Genomic DNA, 20,314 nt, shown 5'->3' with positions numbered 1-20,314 from the left:
ATTCTCCAATGAATGACAATTTCACTGGGTTTTTTTGTCTTTAATGTATTTGAAATTGAGGGAAGTAAGAAAGATTTCATGAGAGTGGGAGGAAGTGGTGGTTGGGGAGGATTGGATTAAAGGATCCTTAATAAGAATATGTGCTTTCTTGAGGGTGATTGCATTTATTTCAAAGTGTATTAACCTAGATGCACAGAAACAGTGGACAGGGCTTGCTTAAGGCAAAGATAGACCTTAGACTAAAAAAGTTATATGTCTGGGCATGAGGACCCACCATGACCTGCCCAGTTAGGATTTATGACCAGATCACCCAGAGAGGTTACTTTTCATAGAACCCCTCTTTTGGTACAAGAATAAACATTATTGAGAAGACAGTAAATTTCATTTCCCTATTCTGTCTTTTGGCTCATCTCTTTGGAAATTAATAAATCTTATTCTAGTTTTGAGTTTATATTTTGGGTTTACTTATTGGTTGGCCTGTAAGAGTGTTCTTATGTTTTGACTTTCTAAGCATTTCTCATTCAGTTTCCCTGAACTTTCTCCCTGCAACAGCTCCCCAAACTCTCCTCTCAATGCTCCTTCCTTGATATTCTGAGGTTCCCAGTTGCCATGGGGCCTCATAAGTTGGGTAGACAAGCAAGGTCATTATGAGATCTGCAACTCGGTACTCTTTTGCCGAGGGCAGTATTTTTTTCTATCCCCTACTCACTCCTTCAGGTCAGAAAACAGAAGCAGTCTGTGTAGGTATTAAAGTCTTCAGAGTTTATTCTGTAAATCTACCTAATTTTAGAAATGAAATTATGAATGTTGTAAGTAGGGCCCAGGACAGCTGCTTGACAATGTTTATTTTATGTGATGCATTCATTGTCCCCTTTTTTCTTCCTGTTAACATAAATTTACAAATGAAGTTTGCATTTACTACTTAAATTTAAAAAAATTATTAGGTGTATAGGAAAGTCGGGGATCCAAAAAGTATAAAGAAAGAAATAAAACTATTTAGAATATAATCATTTATTGATAACTGCTATTAATATTTCATATGTTTCCTTTTAGTGTTTTTTACCCATTAAGGATAAATTTCATTAAAGGATACATATACATAGATGATATTATAGTGAAAATAAAGTTCTGTTTCTTGCTTTTTTTTCACATAATATTTTCTCATGACATTAAAAATCTTTTACAAACTTAATTTTTAAATTTATTTTTTTATTTTGAAATAATTTAGAAGAATTGACAAAGATAACACAAAGAGTTCCTGCGTATCCTTCACTCAGCTTTCCCTAATATTAACATTTTCCCTGATCACAGTACATTTATCTAGAGTTGTCAGATTTAGCAAATAAAAATATAGGACTTCCAGTTAATTTTGAATTTCAGATAAACAGTGAATGATTTTTTTAATACAAAAATTAAATACTGTAAGTACTGCATGAGACATACTTAGCAAAAATATATGATTGTATAAACACTATGCTGTATATCTGAAACTTAATTATTGATCTTCTACAAGGCTTCTTAGCTTCAGTCCTCTTCTCTTCTTATGCTACATCCTCTCCCTTGACCTCTCTCAGTTAATGTGAATATCCATAGCAACATTATTCACAGTAGCCACAAAGTAGAAACAACGCAATATCCATTATCTGATGAATGGAAAAACAAAATGTGTTTTGTTCATACAATGGAAAATTAATTTGGCCGTAAAAATAAAGATACATACTGCAACACTGAAAACTTCATGCTAAGTAAAAGAAGGCAGTTATAAAAGACCACGTAGTATATAATTTCATTTACATGAAATATTCAGAATAGGCAAATCTATAAAGACAGAAGATAGATTAGTTCTTGCCTAGGACTGGGGAGGAGTTTGGGAGAAATGGGGAGTGACTCCTACTGGGTGTGGGGTTTCTTTTTAGGGCAATGAAATGTTCTAAAACCAATTGTGATGATGGTTCAAAACTATGTGACTATAATAAAAACTATTGGATTCTATACTTTAAATGGCTGAAATAAATAGTATGTGAATTATAGCTCAATAAAGTTATTAAAATGTTTTAAAAATGTGTTCAGTGGCTATAAGATCCATATAGAAAAATCAGTTGTATTTCTACACCCTAGGTAGCAATGAACAAGCAAATGATGAAATTAATTTTATTCACAATGGCATCAAAGAGTATAAAATACTTAGGAATAAATTTAACAAAATAGTGTAGGACTTATACATTGAAAATTATAGGACATTGCTGAATGAAATTAAAGAGCTAAATATAGGGCGGGTCAAAAATAGGTTTATAGTTGTGAGTATGCCAAACAGAACTTATTCTTGTATTTTTTATTAATTATTGTACTATTTTCCATATGAACAACTGTAAACTTACCTTTGCCCCACCCTGTAAGTGGACAGAGACAGTCTATGTTCAGGGTTAGGAAAACTCAATAGTGTCTAGCTGGCCATTTTCACTAAATTGATCTATAAATTCACAGTCCATTTAAAAATCAGCAGGCTTTTATTTTTCTTTCTAGGACTTGGTAAGTTGATCCTAAACTTTACATGCAAACCCAAAAGATTTAGAATAGGCAAGACAATTTCAGAAAAGGAGAGAAAAATTGGAAGAGTTATACTCCTTGATTTCAAAACCTAGTTATCAAGGCCGTGTGGCATTGCTGCAAGGATCGGCACACACATCAGTGGATCAGAATTTAGAGTCCACAACTAAACATATCTTTATATATGGCCAGTTGATCTTCAAAAGAAGTACACCCTTGATTCAAGATTTCTCTGCTCGGAAAAGCCCCGTGTAAAACAATCCCTTACAGTGTGTGCTGCAGTATAACTCAGACTGCATTGCAATCAAGCCAGCCAATGCATCACTGTCTGACGGATAAACTGCTACGTCATCCTTGGTGCTTGGCATGTTACAATGCTGGGATCAGTGTGGGCTTCTAGTTGGACTTTGTGCCAGGTATGTGTCTACTTTGGACACTTTGTGTATGGTAGATTAAAATGGGGTTGCTTTGAATTTGGAGAAATGAATGTGTGGCTTTTTATTTCTGGTGTTCTAATATTACAGAAGGATTGTGAGCAGCATCCGTGAAAGATTAGAAACTCTAGCTTTGTTTTTGGATCTGGGTGTGCTGTGTTAGTGTTTAGTTGTTTTAGAAAGAGCCCTTTGGTGAAAGAAAGCACAAGCTCTATTACTGAGTGTGCCTCTTTTGGTATATTTTTCTGTTATAATCGAGTGCAGAATAGCCTGCTTTTTTCTGTATTCAATGCTGTATTTGGTTTTTGAATGTTCGGTTTATATAATAAATTGACAGGGATTCTCTTTCGGGAACTGCCTATATATCTGGAGACAGATGTGTGTAAAACTGAGCTCCTTCTACATCTGTGGCCACTGTAATTGTTCTGAACAAAGGTCTCAGTACTCTATTTTGAGACATGTTATTCTGAAGAGACATAAAGATAGGAGGGAGCCTCTGCATCAGATTAGTTCTTTAAAGGAAAAACTAAACTTGACTAACTTTGTCAGATGTTGGTGTAGTACAGAAGGAATGATACAAAGTGGTATGGACCAGAAAATAGCCCAAGACACCCATTTTCTGTTACGGCTGGTGGTCCTGCTGCGTGTCCTAAGTTAATCTTTTCAACTTGGGTCACCTTAATGGCCGAAGATTGAGGTTTGTCTTAATCATTTTATCTTCAGTTTCACTGTTCATCTTCTATCTGCGCTCCAGGCCATTTGTGTACTTCTGTTTTGGAGGGGTTTTCTAGAACGTTGATAGATTCTCAGCATAGTTGGCATCAGATTATTAACTATTTCTACTCAGCATTTGGGGGGGAATTTTTCTGTTGTGCATAATTCAGGTTATATATGACTCTGGTGAATTATACCATTCCTGAGTTCTTGTGTCGGGGCATTGTGATTCTATAAATTCTAGCTGTGAGTCTTTTTTTCCTGTTACAAGGCAGCAATATCACTAGCTTCTACTTAATTAAAAGCTAAAACAGACTATGTTGTTGTTTAACATGCAGCCACTACTTATTTACTTAAATTATCTGTCCATCTGTGGCAAATTTGTTTTCATAGAAATAGATGTGTCCCAGTAGCCTTTCCAGGCAGGGTTTTTCTTCCCTGCTTAAATTGGGTTAGACCTCTGCGTCTGAAATATTTGTCTGGGCTGCTTTTTTCTTTCAAGGATTTTATCCACATCTCTATATCCTATTTGTACTAGCTTCATTCTTATTCTCAAGTTTTAGTGAATAAAATGTTAGATTTCATTGTTTTTAAAAGGGGTGTGTGTGTGTGTGTTTATCACTATTCTGATTAGAATTGTGGCTTCCACTCTATACAAGTTCCCTCTTAGTGGCATGTTTTGTCCTTTGTGTTTTGTGTGTGTGTGTGTGTGTTTTGTTTTTACCACCTGACCTGCTTTCCCCGTTTTTGCAGTTGGATATTCAGTATTACTTGTTTTGATTGGATCTCAGAAATTACTTACCTAGGCTGTGCCGTCTTCCTCCCTCTGGATTTCCTGACCCCATTATTTTCTTGGCTCAGTTGTCCTTGTAAACTTGGTCTTCTTTTTTGCCCTGGCCCTCCCTGTCATGTGCTCCTGGCAGCCAGGAGAGGCTGTGGAGCTTTTCTCTGGTGACTGTCAGAAGAAAGTGACCCTTGTTGAAACACGTTTGCTGCGGCTAATGCGGAGTATTGAGATGTATTTCCTAGCTATACAAGCTTGTATATTTCTCCCCCTCTCCTCTCAATCCTCTTGGGAAATCAGCTAATTCTGGGTACTAGCCAAGTGTAGGGTGATATTTCAAAAAAGGAGGAAAGGTGGGGAAATGTGGAAATTGGGGACAAAGTGGACAAAAAAGACTGTAGTTTGAGGCCAGCAGGAATACTCTAGTCTGACTGAAGCAGGGCCAAGAAGTAGGCAGAAGGCACAGTATCTCTTGTCCTCCTGGGTTTTAAGCACCTGCAACAGGAGGACGAGCTGCGGCTTGTGTTTACAAGGCTGAAATCTGAAGAAAAAGCTTCCATTCCTTTGCCATCGTGATATGGAGGGTTCTGCAGAGGAAAATAAGGAGATGAGATATTACATGCTGCAAAGGTAAGTTTTAGGGTGCCGTATTTAGGCAACGTATACCTTTAAAAACAGTAAGGCATTACAGTTAAGCCCTGGAATTTACGGGAACTTGATAATTTTTTGTATCTCTAAGAAACTTTTTTAAAAGAAATTAATAAAAGTTCTCATATTTGATTCTGGATTTCTCAGCCTTTTTTTAACACTCAGAATTTGAACCAAAGATACCTGAGCCCATGTGTGATGATCGTAGTTATGTTGAAAACAAGCACCCCTGTGCAGATCTTGCTGTGCTGTTATTTTGCTAAGGGATCTCAGTCTGTGTCAAATTTGCTCACTGGCTTTGGCTGGTTTTTCAAGAGTAAAGTATCTTCAACGATTGTGAAGGTAGATACCGCTTCTGTGTAGTATGTAGCATCCCTGTTGAAAGTAGTTTAAAACTTTTTTAGAATGTGTCTCTGGGGGCTAGGAAAGGTACCTGTTCCTGTTGCAATTGTTCTGGCACATGACATTGTGTAGCCAGACTGGAGTTGTTAGGGGTGCCAGGCTCACTTGCCCTAGCATCTTCCTTCTTCCTGCTGAGAATTCAGGCCGAGGAGGAAGTGAGTCAGGCCCTCTTGGCCTTCTTCAGGCATCTTGCAGGTCTGTTCCTCTTCAGCAGAGGACTGATGTAGAAGACCCGAATGATTTGCTTGGTAACAGTACCTAAGGGTCCCTCTATAATTGTCTTTGTTTGCTTGCTTGTTTTTGCAATCTTGAGAAGATTTTTTTGAAAAAAATTTCATGAAAATTAAACTGGATTTTGGCAAAAATAGAAAACATACAAAAAACACTGAGTTGGTAAAATTGGTCTTTAGAACAATCATTCTTCCCTTTTTCATTTTCATTTGACCTATTCCACCCTTTTGAGGGAAAACCAACTGAAACTTCACTGAGAGTCAAATAAGTAAAAAGCAACTGATTATATATATATATATAATCAGAATGATTTATATGTGTATATAAAACATACATGTAACATTGTTTTATTTTATATATGTAAAACAAACATGTATGTACACATATAAAGAAAACATACCCATATATTTTTATATATATTAGACACACACACACACAGAGTTTTATTTTGTTTTTCTGTGGTTACATACAACGGGTGATCTGTCCATTTTTTCCCAAGAGTGCATCCCCCTGCAGCAGCGACTCTGTCTTCCAGTCTGAGCAATCATCTGTGCTGGAGCCTCTGTTTCTTGCATGCCTTGTCTTCTTTCTTCTTGGCTTACTCCATCCTTTTAGATGATAGCATTCTTTAATAGCATCCCAAGAAAAGGTAGGCGAGAGGTGAACAGTTTGATATCCATTCTATTTCTAAACTATTAAATAAATATTATGAACAGTTCCTTCTCCGCCTTAATTTTATCAGTATAGACTTGGCTTCCCTTTTTGTCTTATACTCAAGCAGATCTAGGATTATATCTTCTCTGTTTCTTCCTTCTCTCCCTGAATAACTGAAAGCTGATCTTTGAGAAGTGTGTGTATGTGTGTATGTGTGTGTGTGTGTGTGTGTGTGTGTGTTTAACTTTAGGTGTATAGAATTATATAATCATTGGTTCATGACACACTCATTGGTCCATGTGTGGCCCACTATTATTTATTTATTTGGTTATTTAGTTATTTAAAAAAATAATAATGTAGAAAGAATTTGAAACCCACCACCTTAAAGCAAAGGTAGATCCTTGACTATCACCTACATTTAACTATATTGTCTCTTCTTGACCCTCTCCCTGCCTCTCCCATCCAGATAATCAATTTGTTAAATCACATATTCATTACATTCTTTTGTTTTCCTCTTCATACATTTTTAATGTAGCTCTTAAAAGTATGTGTATTTTAGTTGTTTTTAACTTTATGATTTGTTTTTAATTTTATAATCTATATAGTATCCTGTATATAATATATTTGGACTACTTGTGTATTAATTGTATATCTAGACACTTGACTAAGGCCTTTTATCTCTTTGTCTGCAGAATCTAATGTGTTTTCTATGTAAATGATCATATCAATCATATCATTTCCAAATAATTACAGTTTCTTCTTTGCAATCCTAATGTCTCTAATATTTTCCATTTTATTGCATTTGTTAGTAAATCTAACACAGTTTTTTTTACATTTTATGGATTTTCTAAAATTAAACTATCTTTGTATACCTGGGACAAACTCTAGTTGGTCATGGAGTAACATATTTTTTACTAATATGTGCTCATCCTCATACTAATACCGTACTATGTAGATTATTTTGTTTAAGAATTTTGCGTTTGTAGTCATGAATGAAATGGACCTGGACTTTGACTTTCATGTAACACCTTTGTCTGATTTTGGCATCAGTGTTACTCTAGCTGGGGAGTTTTACTTCTTTTTCTGTGGTCTGGAAGTCTGGTAGACTACTGCCCTGGAGAGTTTAATAGAACTTGTCTTTTAAAACCATCTGGACCTGATATTCTCTTCTTCCTTTACTTTTTTAAAAAATATTTTATTTATTTTTGAGAGAGGGGAAGGGAGGGAGAAAGATAGGGGGATATATAATCAATGTGAGAGAGAAACATTGATCAGCTGCCTCTCATATATGCCCCAACTGGGGACCAAACCTGCAACCAGGCATGTGCTCTGACTGGGAATCAAACTGGCAACCTTCTGCTTGTGGGACAATGCCCAGCCAACTGAGCTGCATTGATCAGGGCTGGACGTGATATTTTCTTTGTAGGATCATTTTAATCACACTCTTTAAAAAAAAATTGTTTATTTTAAAGAGATGGGAAGAAACATCAATGTGTGAGAGAGACATTAATTGGTTGCCTCTCCCATGCCCTAACTGGGGACCTGCCCCACAACCCAGGCATGTGCCCTGACTGGGAATTGAACCAGCAGCCTTTTCGTTTACAGGCTGGTGCTTAATCCACTGAGCCACACCAGCCAGGGCTAATCATGCTCTTTTACTTTGAAAAGTTAAATTACTGCAGTGTCAAGGTTAAGAGTGTAGGAGAAAGGAAGAAAAGATAAGAAAATAGCTGTCCATTAAACTGTACAAAAGACTTCACTTATGTCTATTACCTCATTTAATCCTCAAAACACCCATTCAGAGGAAAGGAAAACTGCATTAGGTATTATAATAAACAGGGCATTCAATAGTGAGAATTGGTTACTTGAGTATTAGAAGAATAAAAGAACAAAAAACAGGTGCTGGGGTAACCCAGAGTTAATACCTATAGAAAGCAGTTACCACCCCTCGGCCTGGGAGGACAAAAAGGAAGAAGTAGGAGCTTAGAGGGTTGGTGCTTGGACCACTGAGAGTGAGCTCTGAGGAGCTGGTGCTCAGATCCTGAGGAGGACATCTGGCCTGACTGGTGATTGGCAGGCCCAGGCAGCGTAGCCCAGAGATGAGTGAGCACGACAGGGGGTACTGTCTGCCAAGGAGCCGCAACCTGCTGCTCCTGGCACCTCTAAGGGGGCGCATCAGGACTCCTCCCAGGGACGTCAGAAGATGCTAGAAGCTACAGTTAACTCTCTTTTACTGTGGAGCAATGCTGATAATTGCTGGAAAACACAAAATGAGTCTCTTTTTTTACCCCTCTGCCTTCCCACTGACAGAGGCTTAGCCCTATTTTCACAGAGCAGAGCATAGAAGAGTGGGCTCAGAGCTGAGAGACAATAGGTAAATATCTAGAACAGTGAATATGATGCATATTTTACAAAGAGAAAACTGAAGCTGAGCAAGGTTCAGTTATTTGCTAAAGCTCCTTGGAGCTATTAAGTGGACAGATCTGTGATTTAAACCCAGGTCTGTGCTGTTTCAACAACTATATTTCATCTAATCTAAAACACCATTGATTGTTAGAGGCACCAGTATGGTCTGTACCACTGGGAAAAAAATAATACTGTGAATTAAATAAACCATACAATCAGTTCTAAGTTACAAGACAATTTCAGAGATTTTTTTAAAAATTAAAAATAGAGTGGGGCATCTTAAAATCAATTAAATATGGTATGCTATGCTGCATTGTAAAGAATTTGGTTTTGGAATTACTGATTTTGAAATACCTATGGGATACATAAGTAAAACATTAGGAGGCAGTTAATAGCTAATAAGAAAGATGGAGGGTAGAGATACAGAGGTGAAGGTCATCCGTATGCCAGAATCATGATCCAAACAGAGCCTTGCTGATTGTGTGTTCACCTTTAACAGCTGAATCTATTACTTATACCATCTCATTTCATTCCAGCCTTTGTCTATATCTTAATATTATTTTTTATTGTTATATAGGAACAGTTTTTGTTTTTTGTTTTTTCTTTTTTAAAGTTCTGCAAGCAAACATCATTTCCCACCTCTCTTTTCTTTAAAAAGTGTGGTCTGCCAGCATGCAGTCTATACAGGGGTGCAGCTGGAAGTGCTTTTATAGTATGGCAGTGAAAAGCAGGTCTCCAGGGGAGGTAGATGGGGTGAAGAAATCCTGTTGATAGACTTTTCCTTGTTTCTCTATTTTCATAGGTCCAGCATGTCTGGCTTGCATCTAGTAAAGCAAGGTCGAGACCGTAAGAAAATAGATTCACAGAGAGATTTCACTGTAGCTTCTCCAGCAGAATTTGTTACTCGTTTTGGGGGGAATAAAGTGATTGAGAAGGTAAGTTGTAACCTGCTAAATTACTTTCCAAAGTACATGAGATTAATACTTAGATTTATTGTCTAGATTTGCTCAAAACTGATATTTAGACTTTCAGAAACCTTTCCTCTTTATGTGAAATTATTCTTTCTACCTCCCTAGCATCCTATTACGTAATTTTACTATTTTCTGTGATATGTATTAACCACAGATAATTTAGTCACAGCTAATTAAGATGATGAAGCAATGCTCATAAGGTTCCTTTTAAAAGATCTTGTGGTTTTACAGTGTTGGGCTTCACTGACTCTCTTGAGAGGCTCTGAGGAATTGATTAGCTTGTGGGTTGGTGATGAGGAGATAATGTTATGGAATTGGATTTAGAGCTAAGGAAGTAGAGAGTTTCAGAACAGAAAGTTTAAACAGTTTGATACACTGTGACTTACTGGCTTCCACCAAGTATTTGAAAAGTTTAGAGGGAATATGCCACATGAAGTACTTGACGAGAGTTAAAGTATTATTAAACGTTATGAATAATTCTGTGTCACTTTTACCTAAACCATAGCAGAGCTCTGAGAGGATGACTTAGCTGAAATAGTTTACAGTGATTAAAAGATTAAAGGATGGGGACCTACATTCCTGCTCCTGAAAGTATTGCTAGCCTGTGTTATCCTTAGAGGCATGATTGCAAGACAGGTAAAGAGATGAAAGGTTAGTTTACAGAGTAGTCTCAGAGTCATTGATTTTTCTGCTTTTCCTTGTGACTGTTCCTTAGGAGACAGTGTCTACAATTCTGAGGCATTTTGGTTCAGCATTTTGGAGGTGGTGGTTGGTGTCAGCATTCTTAGACCTGTTCAGGGTTCTGTGCCTTGTTTTACTACAATGGAGAACAGTGTGCTGTTAGTCTTCCTGAATTCCTTATTTGATAATACATCATCTCTGTGAAGTTTGTCTTCTTTTGGTCCCCAGGAGTTAGTATGGTAGTATAATGCAAAAACTCACAAGATTTGAGTAATTGTGCTTTTTTTCTTCAAGAAATGAAGTTAGAAAGGAGTAAAGTTGAGTGGGCATGTATTAAATTATTTCCTTAGTTAACATTTTAAGTATCCCTTGATCATGTGGGACCTAGTTCCTAGCTGCCTAGTCTAGCAATATGACCAGGAACAGCAAATGCGGCGGTGGACCGAGCACTACCTCGAGCTGTACGCAACGAAGAACACCGTAACAGACACTGCTCTTAACGCCATCCCAGACCTACCAGTCATGGAGGAGCTAGACACCCCACCTACTGCGGCAGAGCTCGGCAAAGCCATCGACCGCCTTGCTTGCGGGAAAGCACCAGGAAGCGACGGAATCCCTCCAGAAATCCTAAAGAGCGGGAAACCAGTCCTGCTACAGCCGCTCCACCATCTACTCTGTCTCTGCTGGAAGGAGGGTTACATCCCCCAGGATATGAGAGACGCCAACATTATCACCATGTACAAGAACAAAGGAGACCGCAGCGACTGCAACAACTACCGGGGCATCTCTCTCCTCAGCGTCGTCGGCAAAGTATTCGCCCGGGTCGCTCTTGCCCGCCTGCAGACCCTTGCTTCCCGCGTCTACCCAGAGTCCCAGTGTGGCTTCAGAGCTGGCCGATCAACAGTGGACATGATCTTCTCCCTACGCCAGCTGCAGGAGAAGTGTCACGAGCAGCATAAACCACTCTACCTCGCCTTTATTGACCTCACGAAGGCGTTTGATCTGGTCAGTCGAAGCGGACTCTTCAGCTTGCTACGGAAGATTGGCTGTCCACCACATCTGCTTGCTGTGGTCATGTCCTTTCACGACAACATGCACAGCACGGTGTCCTACAACGGCGCAACCTCTGAGGCCTTCCCAGTCAGCAGCGGAGTAAAGCAGGGCTGCGTCCTCGCGCCTACGCTGTTCGGAATCTTCTTCTCCATGCTCCTCCAATACGCCTTTAAGGACTGCAGCGAGGGTGTCTTCATTCACACCAGATCCGATGGCAAGCTCTACAACCTGGCCCGTCTACGAGCCAAGACCAAAGTCAAAGAGGTGCTCATCCGTGAGATGCTCTTCGCCGACGACGCAGCTTTGACATCACACTCCGAAGAGGGACTCCAGCAGCTAGTCACTTGCCTTTCCCACGCATGCAAGGAGTTCGGACTAGCCATCAGCCTGACGAAGACGAATGTTATGGCTCAAGGCACGGGGACTCCCCCATGCATCACCATCGACGGATACACCCTGGAGGTTGTCAACGACTTCACTTACCTCGGGTCCACCATCTCGAGCTCTCTGTCAGTTGACTTGGAGGTCAACCGGAGAATCGCCAGGGCAGCCACAGTTATGGCCAGACTGAACCGGCGAGCGTGGAACAATTCCAGCCTCACTGAGAAAACCAGACTGCGCATCTACCAAGCCTGCGTACTCAGCACTCTCCTCTATGGCAGCGAGACGTGGACCACCTACGCAAGGCACGAAAGGAAACTCAACAGCTTCCACATGAGGTGCCTGCGACGCGTCCTGCATGTCTCCTGGCAGGATAAGGTCCCCAACACCGAGGTGCTGAAGCGAGCCAATATGAGCAGTTTGCATGCAGTTCTTAGCGAGAGACGCCTCAGGTGGCTCGGCCATGTCAAAAGAATGGATGCAGGCCGTATCCCCAAAGACCTCCTCTACGGCGAGCTAGCAGAAGGCAAGAGGATGACAGGGCGCCCAAAACTGCGGTTCAAAGACATCTGCAAAAAGGACATGACACAATGCTCCATCAATCTCAACACATGGGAAGTTCAAGCAGACGACCGCCTAGCCTGGAGGCTCGCGGTCAGGCAAGGTACGTCGCGCGCGGAGGCTGCGCGCAACGAGGAGGCGGCCCAGAAAAGATCGAGGCGGAAGCAGCGTCAGCAGCAGCAACAACAGCCATCTGCCTTCACCTGTACCAAGTGCGGCAGGGATTGTCACTCCCGAGTCGGACTGCACAGCCATTCTCGGCGGTGCAGATAGACTCTCAAGAAGCTACGCCATCGTCTCTCGAGACGGACGGCTGCCGACGAGTCTAGCAATACAAATTCCTTTTGAAAATGTGGCTTTTTAGAGAAAGATAGATCTAGAAAAATTGTCTCTTCTTTTCCTTGATCATTGCTTGCCTTTTCTACTTTTTGCTCCAATTCCCATCCCCCCACTTTCCCAGGTCCTTATTGCCAACAACGGCATTGCAGCAGTGAAATGCATGCGGTCTATCCGTCGGTGGTCTTATGAGATGTTTCGAAATGAACGTGCAATCCGATTTGTGGTCATGGTCACACCTGAGGACCTTAAAGCCAATGCAGGTGAGTTACTTCCATTATGAAAGCATTGCTCTTGGCCCTGGCTGCTGTGGCTCAGTGGATTGAGCGTCGGCCTGCAAGCCAAGTGTTGCTGGTTCGATTCCCAGTCAGGTACATGACTAGGTTGCACGTCAGGTCCCCAGTTGCGGGTGAGAGGCAACCACACAGTGATGTTTCTCTCCCTCTCTTTCTGCTTTCCCCTCTCTCTAAAAACAAACAAATAAATAAATAAAAATTGTTTTAAAAAAAGAAAGCATCACTCTTGAGCATAAAACATCGAGTAGCTCAGCCTTCAATGGAGAATAGTAACTTAGGGGGATTCCCAAACCGAAGGCTTTCCAGTGAAATCCTTTTAAAAGGATTTCTCTTTTAAAAAGTATTAATAATAGCCCTGGCCTAGTAGCTCAGTTGGTTAGACATTGTTCCAATACACCAAGGTTGTGGGTTCAATCCCTGGGCAGTCAGGGCACACACAAGAATCAATCAATGAATGCATAAATAAGTGGAACAACAAACCAGTGTCTCTCTCTCAAATCAATAAATTAAAAAATTTTAAGAAGTTTTAATAATGGCATATACAAGTGATTGTGCTATATTTAACCTCAACGCAGACTCCTGTGTTCTAAATAAAAATAGGTAGAGATTTAATGAATGTGTTAATTGGTTTTTCAGATGTATGCCTTTCAAGTGTCAAGTATTTGCTAAACCACATACTTTAGCATGTGTAAGTGGAAAGGTTTGGAAGGAAATGCTATTTCCCTTATGAGCTAGAGTGAATTCTTTCCCCTTTTCCTGAGGGAGAGGCCTCTTAGTACCCAAGTGGGTTTCACTCTGTAAGCTCTTCTGCATATTCTCTCTTTTCAGTATGTCCTGCAGCTGAGAGTTATAGATAAGGACTGTTGGGATAGCTGAGAACTGAGAGGCTGTGGCTTTCCTCTCCATACTTTTTATCACTAAAGCATAATCTCTAAGGTAGAGTACCCACAGATAACATTAGCTATTTAAATAGCTGTCTTTTAAAACCTGTTTTGGTTTGTATATGTTCTCTCTTGAGACAATGATGTTAAGACTGCATGAAGAGTAAGGGTTATTATGTTATCTTATTTAGAAACAGAAAAGGCACCAATTTATTGGAAAGCAGATATTATCATGTAAAATCATTTAGATTGCCCTTTAACGTCTCTGAACCACAATTTTTAAATCTGTAAAAGAATGATCATAATGTCTAGTCCATCGGACATTTTTTGGTAAAGTTGAAATTGTCTATAATAAATGTAAACTACCTTTCATTATTTCTTTTTCTCCTTCTGTTTTTACCTGGTGCTTCTGTTAATTCATTTATTCATTCAATGAACTTACAGTTGGATAAAATGTGATGTTGCTCTAGCAAACAAATAATTTCAATACCTTGCTATAATAGCAATATGTACAGGGTACTCTGAGAACCCAGAGGTGAGACATCTTAACTCTGCCCTGCTCTTGGGGTCAGGGCTAAGGGGAAGCTTTCTAAAGAGGTTATGTACACCTATCCAAAACAGTAAGAATGAATGAAACAATTAGGGAGAAGCCGAAAGAGTTTCAGGCAGAAAGAACAGTGTATGCAAATGCTTGAAGGTGTGACACAGTAGTTTCCTGGGAATTATAAGTAGTTTGGTAAAGAAAAAGATGTGATCTAGTATTTGTCAAAGAGGGCCTTGTTTTTTATCCTCAAGAGCATAGACTATCTTTTTAGGCGTGTGTATGTGTGTGCATGTGTGCCTGCATACATGTTGAACATTGCAAGATTTGCATTTTAAATTAATTAGTTGTTTTTAATGATTCAAAAGTGGAAGAGTATAATGAACCGCTTTCCATCTACCTGTCATCCAGCATCAACAATTACCAACCACAACCAACCTTGTTTCATCTGTACGTTTACCTCCTTCCTCTTCCACACACAAGTTCTGAAGTAAATCCTAGACTTGCTTTTATCTGTCAATATTTTAGTATGTATCTCTAAAAGATAGGTACATTTTAAAAAACACGAATACTTACATAGATGATTCAGGTAGCATCTTGGAAGATCCGTTTGTGGAAGGCCGTACTAGAGAATATGACAAGGCTGAGAACAGAGAAGAAAGGGATGGTTTAGGGAGATTTAGGAGGTAAAATTGATAAGATTTGGTGGTTGAGGGAAGAGTTAATGATTATTGTTGTGTTTCTAATTTGGGAGACAACGCAGATACTAGTACCATCAAGTAGATAATCTATCAAGAACAGCAAGGTTTTGGGGGGGACAAATTAGGCTTGGAGTACTTGTGGTATAAGCAGGTTCTATAAATCCTACAAAAAATTGAATATATCCTTCCAAAACTTAGAAAATAATAACAGCCAGAGATTAAGAGTGTACATTATCAGCAAATATGTGGTAGTTAACACTACCCCTGAAAGAACAGATAGAGAACGAAGAGGAAAGGACTAAGGGTGAAATTTTGTAGAAGACTAGGAATTAGGGATAGCTTCAGGAGGATAGACTCATAAACAATTCTGAAAAGAAATGGTCAGAGAGATAGAAGAAGCAGAAGAGAAAAGCAAAGAGAAAGCATTTCAATAAGGAAGAGTCAAATATGTTAGCAGGCCAATATAGCAGGAATAGAAACCTGTCCAGCAATTATGATATCACTGGCATTTGCAAGAATAGCTTCAGTAGAATAATATGAGTAGGAGAACTAATATAGGATTTTAAGGAATGATTGGGAAGTGGCATGGAGATAGCCAGTGTGGACAAGTGTTTTAGGAATTCGGTGAGAAGGAAAGAAGAAAAGGCAGTAACTGAAGAGGAATTCAGGGTCAAGGAAGGATTTTAATTTTTCAGAATGAAAGAGACTTGGGAATGTTCATGGTCTGAGAGGAAGGAGCCAAAGAGGGAGAGAGGTAGAGGTATAAGAGACCTAGAGGAGATCGGAGGGGATGGGAGCAAGAGCATGTGTGGACGAAAGTCTGCCTATCTTTTATCTAGGAAATTCCATTTTCTGCTATATAGTCTGAGGAACAAGAATCAGTAATATGGACAAATATATTTATACAAATATATTCATTGTTAAAATAATGAGAAACTGGGAGTAAAGTGTCCAACATCAGTGGATTAGTTCAGTAAAATGTGCTATACCAATTCGATGAAATACCATGCAGCCATTAAAAATATTTTGTGGAGCCCTGGCTGGTGTGGCTCAGTGGACTGAGTACTGGCCTGTGAACCAAAGGGTTGCTGGTTCGATTCCCAGTCAGGGCACATGCCTGGGTTGCAGGCCAGGTCCCCAGTTGGGGGCGAGCAATAGGCAACCACACATTGATGTTTCTCTCCCTCTCTTCCCCTCTCTATAAAAATAAATAACTAAAATATTTTTAAAAATATTTTGTGGAATAATAATTATTGGTCTGAGAATGTATTCTGATAAATTCCGGTATTATTTATCTATTACTGTGTAACAGTATTACCACACACGTAGGAGCTTGAAACAACAGACATTTATTATCAGTTTCTGTAGCTGAGGCACAGTCTAGCTGGGTCTCTGGCTTCAGGTTGTCACAAGGCTGCAGTCAGTTGTCAGTCGGGGCTGCAGTCTCATCTGAGGCTCAACTGGATGGATCTTCTGCAAGCTGACATGGTTGTTGGCAGCATTCAGTTTTCTGTGGGCTCTCAGAATGGGAGCCTGGATGTTTAGTTGGTTGTTGATTAGAGACTCCTCTTGGCTCCTTGTTCCATGGGCCATAATGACTGCCTTCTACTGCAAAGCCTGCAAGGGAAGGTATTAAAAATGGTTACATTCCTATTTAATATTATCAGTGAAATGACATGATAACACTACCCCCTTATTTTTGGCACATTTTTCATATTTTCTTGGCCAGAAGCAAGTCATACCCAAGGAGAGGGGATTACTTAAAGTATGAATACCTGGAGACTGGGATCATGGGGACAGACACCTTAGTGTCCATTCATCACAATTTCTAAGAGAAGTGTTGGCCGTAAGGACATTGATAGTGTGATATAATAATACTAAAAAACGTATGTTGTGTATAGTCAGGAAAAAAAGGTATAATGACATATACCGAAACAGCAATACTAGTTATCTGTAGGGGTGGAATTTTATTTCTGTTTGCGTATCTGCTTTTTACAGCTTTCTAACTTAGAATTTATATGATTAAACACGTTCTTTTAAAAGTTATTTCAAAAACAGAATTCTAGAAAGGATTATAATATTGATACCAGTGGTGCTGAATTAAGGAATTAGTATCTTGGATGATTTTAATTTTTTCATTTTGTTTTAAACTTTGTATTATGTTAATTATTTTAATACTGTATCTTTATTGAGTGTAATTTATATACCATAAAAGTCACCCTTGTAAAGGTGTACCATTCTATGAGTTTTAGTAAATTCACATCACTGTAATCTAGTTTAAACACTAATTATTTTTACCAATTTAAACAATTATGAAAAAGGAACCTTAGATAGAAAAGTTGGTTATTCACATGAAGAGAGAGCTTCATGCTCTTTGACTGGAGGGGAACAGGCGACATTGATAGGAGAAGGGATGGTGAGAATGGTAATAATGGGCCATTTCATGGTAGTTATTGGAAAAATTGGAGAGGTGGATGATTAGTGAAATCCATAGTATATAATTGCATATTCTCTTTTGAGTGTAGTTTTCTTATTTATTTGTGAATATACTCTAGAATAGTGTCTCTCGTGGTAGGTATGGGAACTGTGAATTGGAGGTGATGGAGAAATGCAAGCTACATAATTAGGGAGCTTTCTTTTTCTGCTTTCCAGGGCTGCTCTTTTCTTTAGTGTCTACCATACTGATAACAGAAGATTGATTGGTACAGAATTCTGAACTGTTGTTGATTGGTGACTGCAGTACGTTTGTAGACTCTGTGTGTGTGTGTGCATAGGATACAGGCCAGCAATTAAAGTAACTTTTTTTCCGTATCTAGGGCCACTGAACTACAGAAATGTTAGGTTTGACTACATAAGAATTAAAATTTCTTTTTAGCAAATAAAAAGAGAAACAGTTAAAGACAAATGGTAATCTGGGAAAACATATTAGCAGCAAAGAGTTTCTACCTTTGATACAAGAAAAAGGCACCCTTCAATAGAAAAGGAAGAAAAAGACACAAATCGGTAGCCCCATAAAAGAAGAATTAAAAAGGAACAATAAACACATGAAAAGAGATTCAAAACCAGTGGTAATCAAAGGGATGCAAGCCAAATCAATAGTAGATTTGGATTTTTTTTTTCACTTATAGGACTGGCAAGATTTAACAGATTGGTGACACATAATATAGATGAGGGTACAGGCAATTTGGCATCCATGTTGCTGGTGAGAGTCTAAATTGGTTCAGTCTTTGAAAATATGCATACCCTTTGACCCAGTAGTTTTACTTCTATGAACATATCCTAAGGGTATTATTGGATAATAACATAAGGATATTCATCATTATATTGATTTAATATTTTCCTAAATCATTAATAACTTATATATCCATCAATAAGTTAGTGGTTAAGTGAATTATGGACTATAGAAACATTAGATGACCATTAACATATTCATGTATTAATATTAAATGTATATTAATAATGTTTATATTATACATACATAATTGTAAATTTTTAAGTATCTATGTCATAATATGGGAAGATAGCCACACTATATCATTAAATTGGTTAACAATTTATGGTTTCTAGGATATCAGAACATGAACTGATTATCTCTGAGTGGCAGGCAGTGGGTGAATTTGACTTTTAAAAAATAATATTATTACATCCTGATATATTTTTTAAGTTTTTTATAATTACCATGCTTTTCCTCTTATAATCAAAGAGAATAATAAACCTATTTTTATTTTGAACAAAATGTAGGGTCTTGTATCTTACTTTAAGTAGAATTTTCTTTTAGAAGGACTTAAAGCCTTTAAAAGTTAAGAACAAGATATAAGAACTGTTAATAAATATGGTGGAGATGAACCTTGAGTGAGTTATTTAACTGTTCCAACCCGTAATTTCCTTGGTTGCTAATAATACCTATCGTATGAAGGACTGTTGAATGTTAAGTGAAATAATGTCTATATAAAGTACCTATTAGTGCAGTTTCTACATATTGTAGCTGCTCTGCTATGTCTGTTGCCAGAATAGAAGAGAGAGACCACAGATGACAAATTTGAATGGGAATACTGAGAGAGAGAGAAAAAAGTAAGGGGGGAAAGAAGTATCTCTTTGAAGTGTCTTTCAAATACCTATAATCTCCAACATTCTAGGTAAACCCTTTTCAAACACCTAGAGGACTCCTGTATCTAACCTTTCCTGTTCAGCCAGTCTACAAACCCTCCAGACTCCCTGCTCTGTCCCCATTCTGTCCTAGCTCTACATCAGGAAAAGGGCTTTCTCAGAATACAGTGCAAATTGAAGATAAAGGGTGTCAGGACTAGAGTCTTTTCCCAGAGTAGAATAATTGTACACAGGCCTCTGAGTAGCAGACACATTATTTTTGACATAGGGATAATAAAGACCCTTCAGAAAGATCACATAGTGAAATGTTTGAGAACTGCTGTTTTAGCAGAAGAGCTTCCCAACTATGAGATTAGTGCATATTAGTGCCTGTGACTTAATAAAGTCAGAGCCTTCAAATTACTCCATTAATGCCGTTTGTCCTGTGGTTACTTATGGTGGGTCTTTACATGGTTTTGCTCTGCTGTTACATCTCAGAAAATAAAGCATGTGTTCTTTATCATTTTGCTTGCCTTTCCAGAATACATTAAGATGGCAGATCACTATGTGCCAGTGCCAGGAGGACCAAACAATAACAACTATGCAAACGTGGAATTAATTCTTGATATTGCTAAAAGGATTCCAGTTCAAGTAAGAGATTCCAGTGTGTCCTTTAAAACCGAATTTATGTGTTCATTGCAGCATTATTTACAGTAGCCAAGATATGGAAGCAACCTAACTGTGCATCAATAGATGAATGGATAAAGAAGATGTGGTGCATATATATTATGGAATATTACTGAGCTATAAAAAAAAGAATGACATTTTGCCATTTGCAACAACATGGACGGACCTAGAGGGCATTATACTAAGTGAAATGAGTCAGACAGAGAAAGACAAATATCATATGATTTCCCTTATGTGTGGAATCTTAGCAGACAAATAAAACTAGAACATACTCACAAGATACAGAGAACATTTTGATGGTTGCCAGATAGGAGGGGGG

The 20,314-nt window shown here is 38.6% G+C and overlaps 1 protein-coding gene across 3 annotated transcripts in view; it reads left to right on the top strand.

Moving 5' to 3' along the window:
- The window catches only part of ACACA (acetyl-CoA carboxylase alpha), a 199,167-nt gene that overhangs the window by 4,936 nt on the left and 173,917 nt on the right, over window positions 1–20,314 (top strand). For all 3 annotated transcript variants that reach the window (XM_090290711.1, XM_090290710.1, XM_090290712.1), the window contains exons 2-4: window positions 9,623–9,755; window positions 12,928–13,066; window positions 19,850–19,959. In XM_090290711.1, the coding sequence (XP_090146837.1) occupies window positions 9,623–9,755; window positions 12,928–13,066; window positions 19,850–19,959 (382 nt within the window). The remainder of the gene's footprint in view (window positions 1–9,622; window positions 9,756–12,927; window positions 13,067–19,849; window positions 19,960–20,314) is intronic.

The sequence above is a fragment of the Furipterus horrens genome, unplaced genomic scaffold, assembly GCF_987537825.1.
Source record: "Furipterus horrens unplaced genomic scaffold, mFurHor1.1.pri manual_scaffold_11, whole genome shotgun sequence".
Classification (NCBI taxonomy): Eukaryota; Metazoa; Chordata; class Mammalia; order Chiroptera; family Furipteridae; genus Furipterus; species Furipterus horrens.
This window is presented reverse-complemented; position numbering and strand designations above follow the sequence as displayed.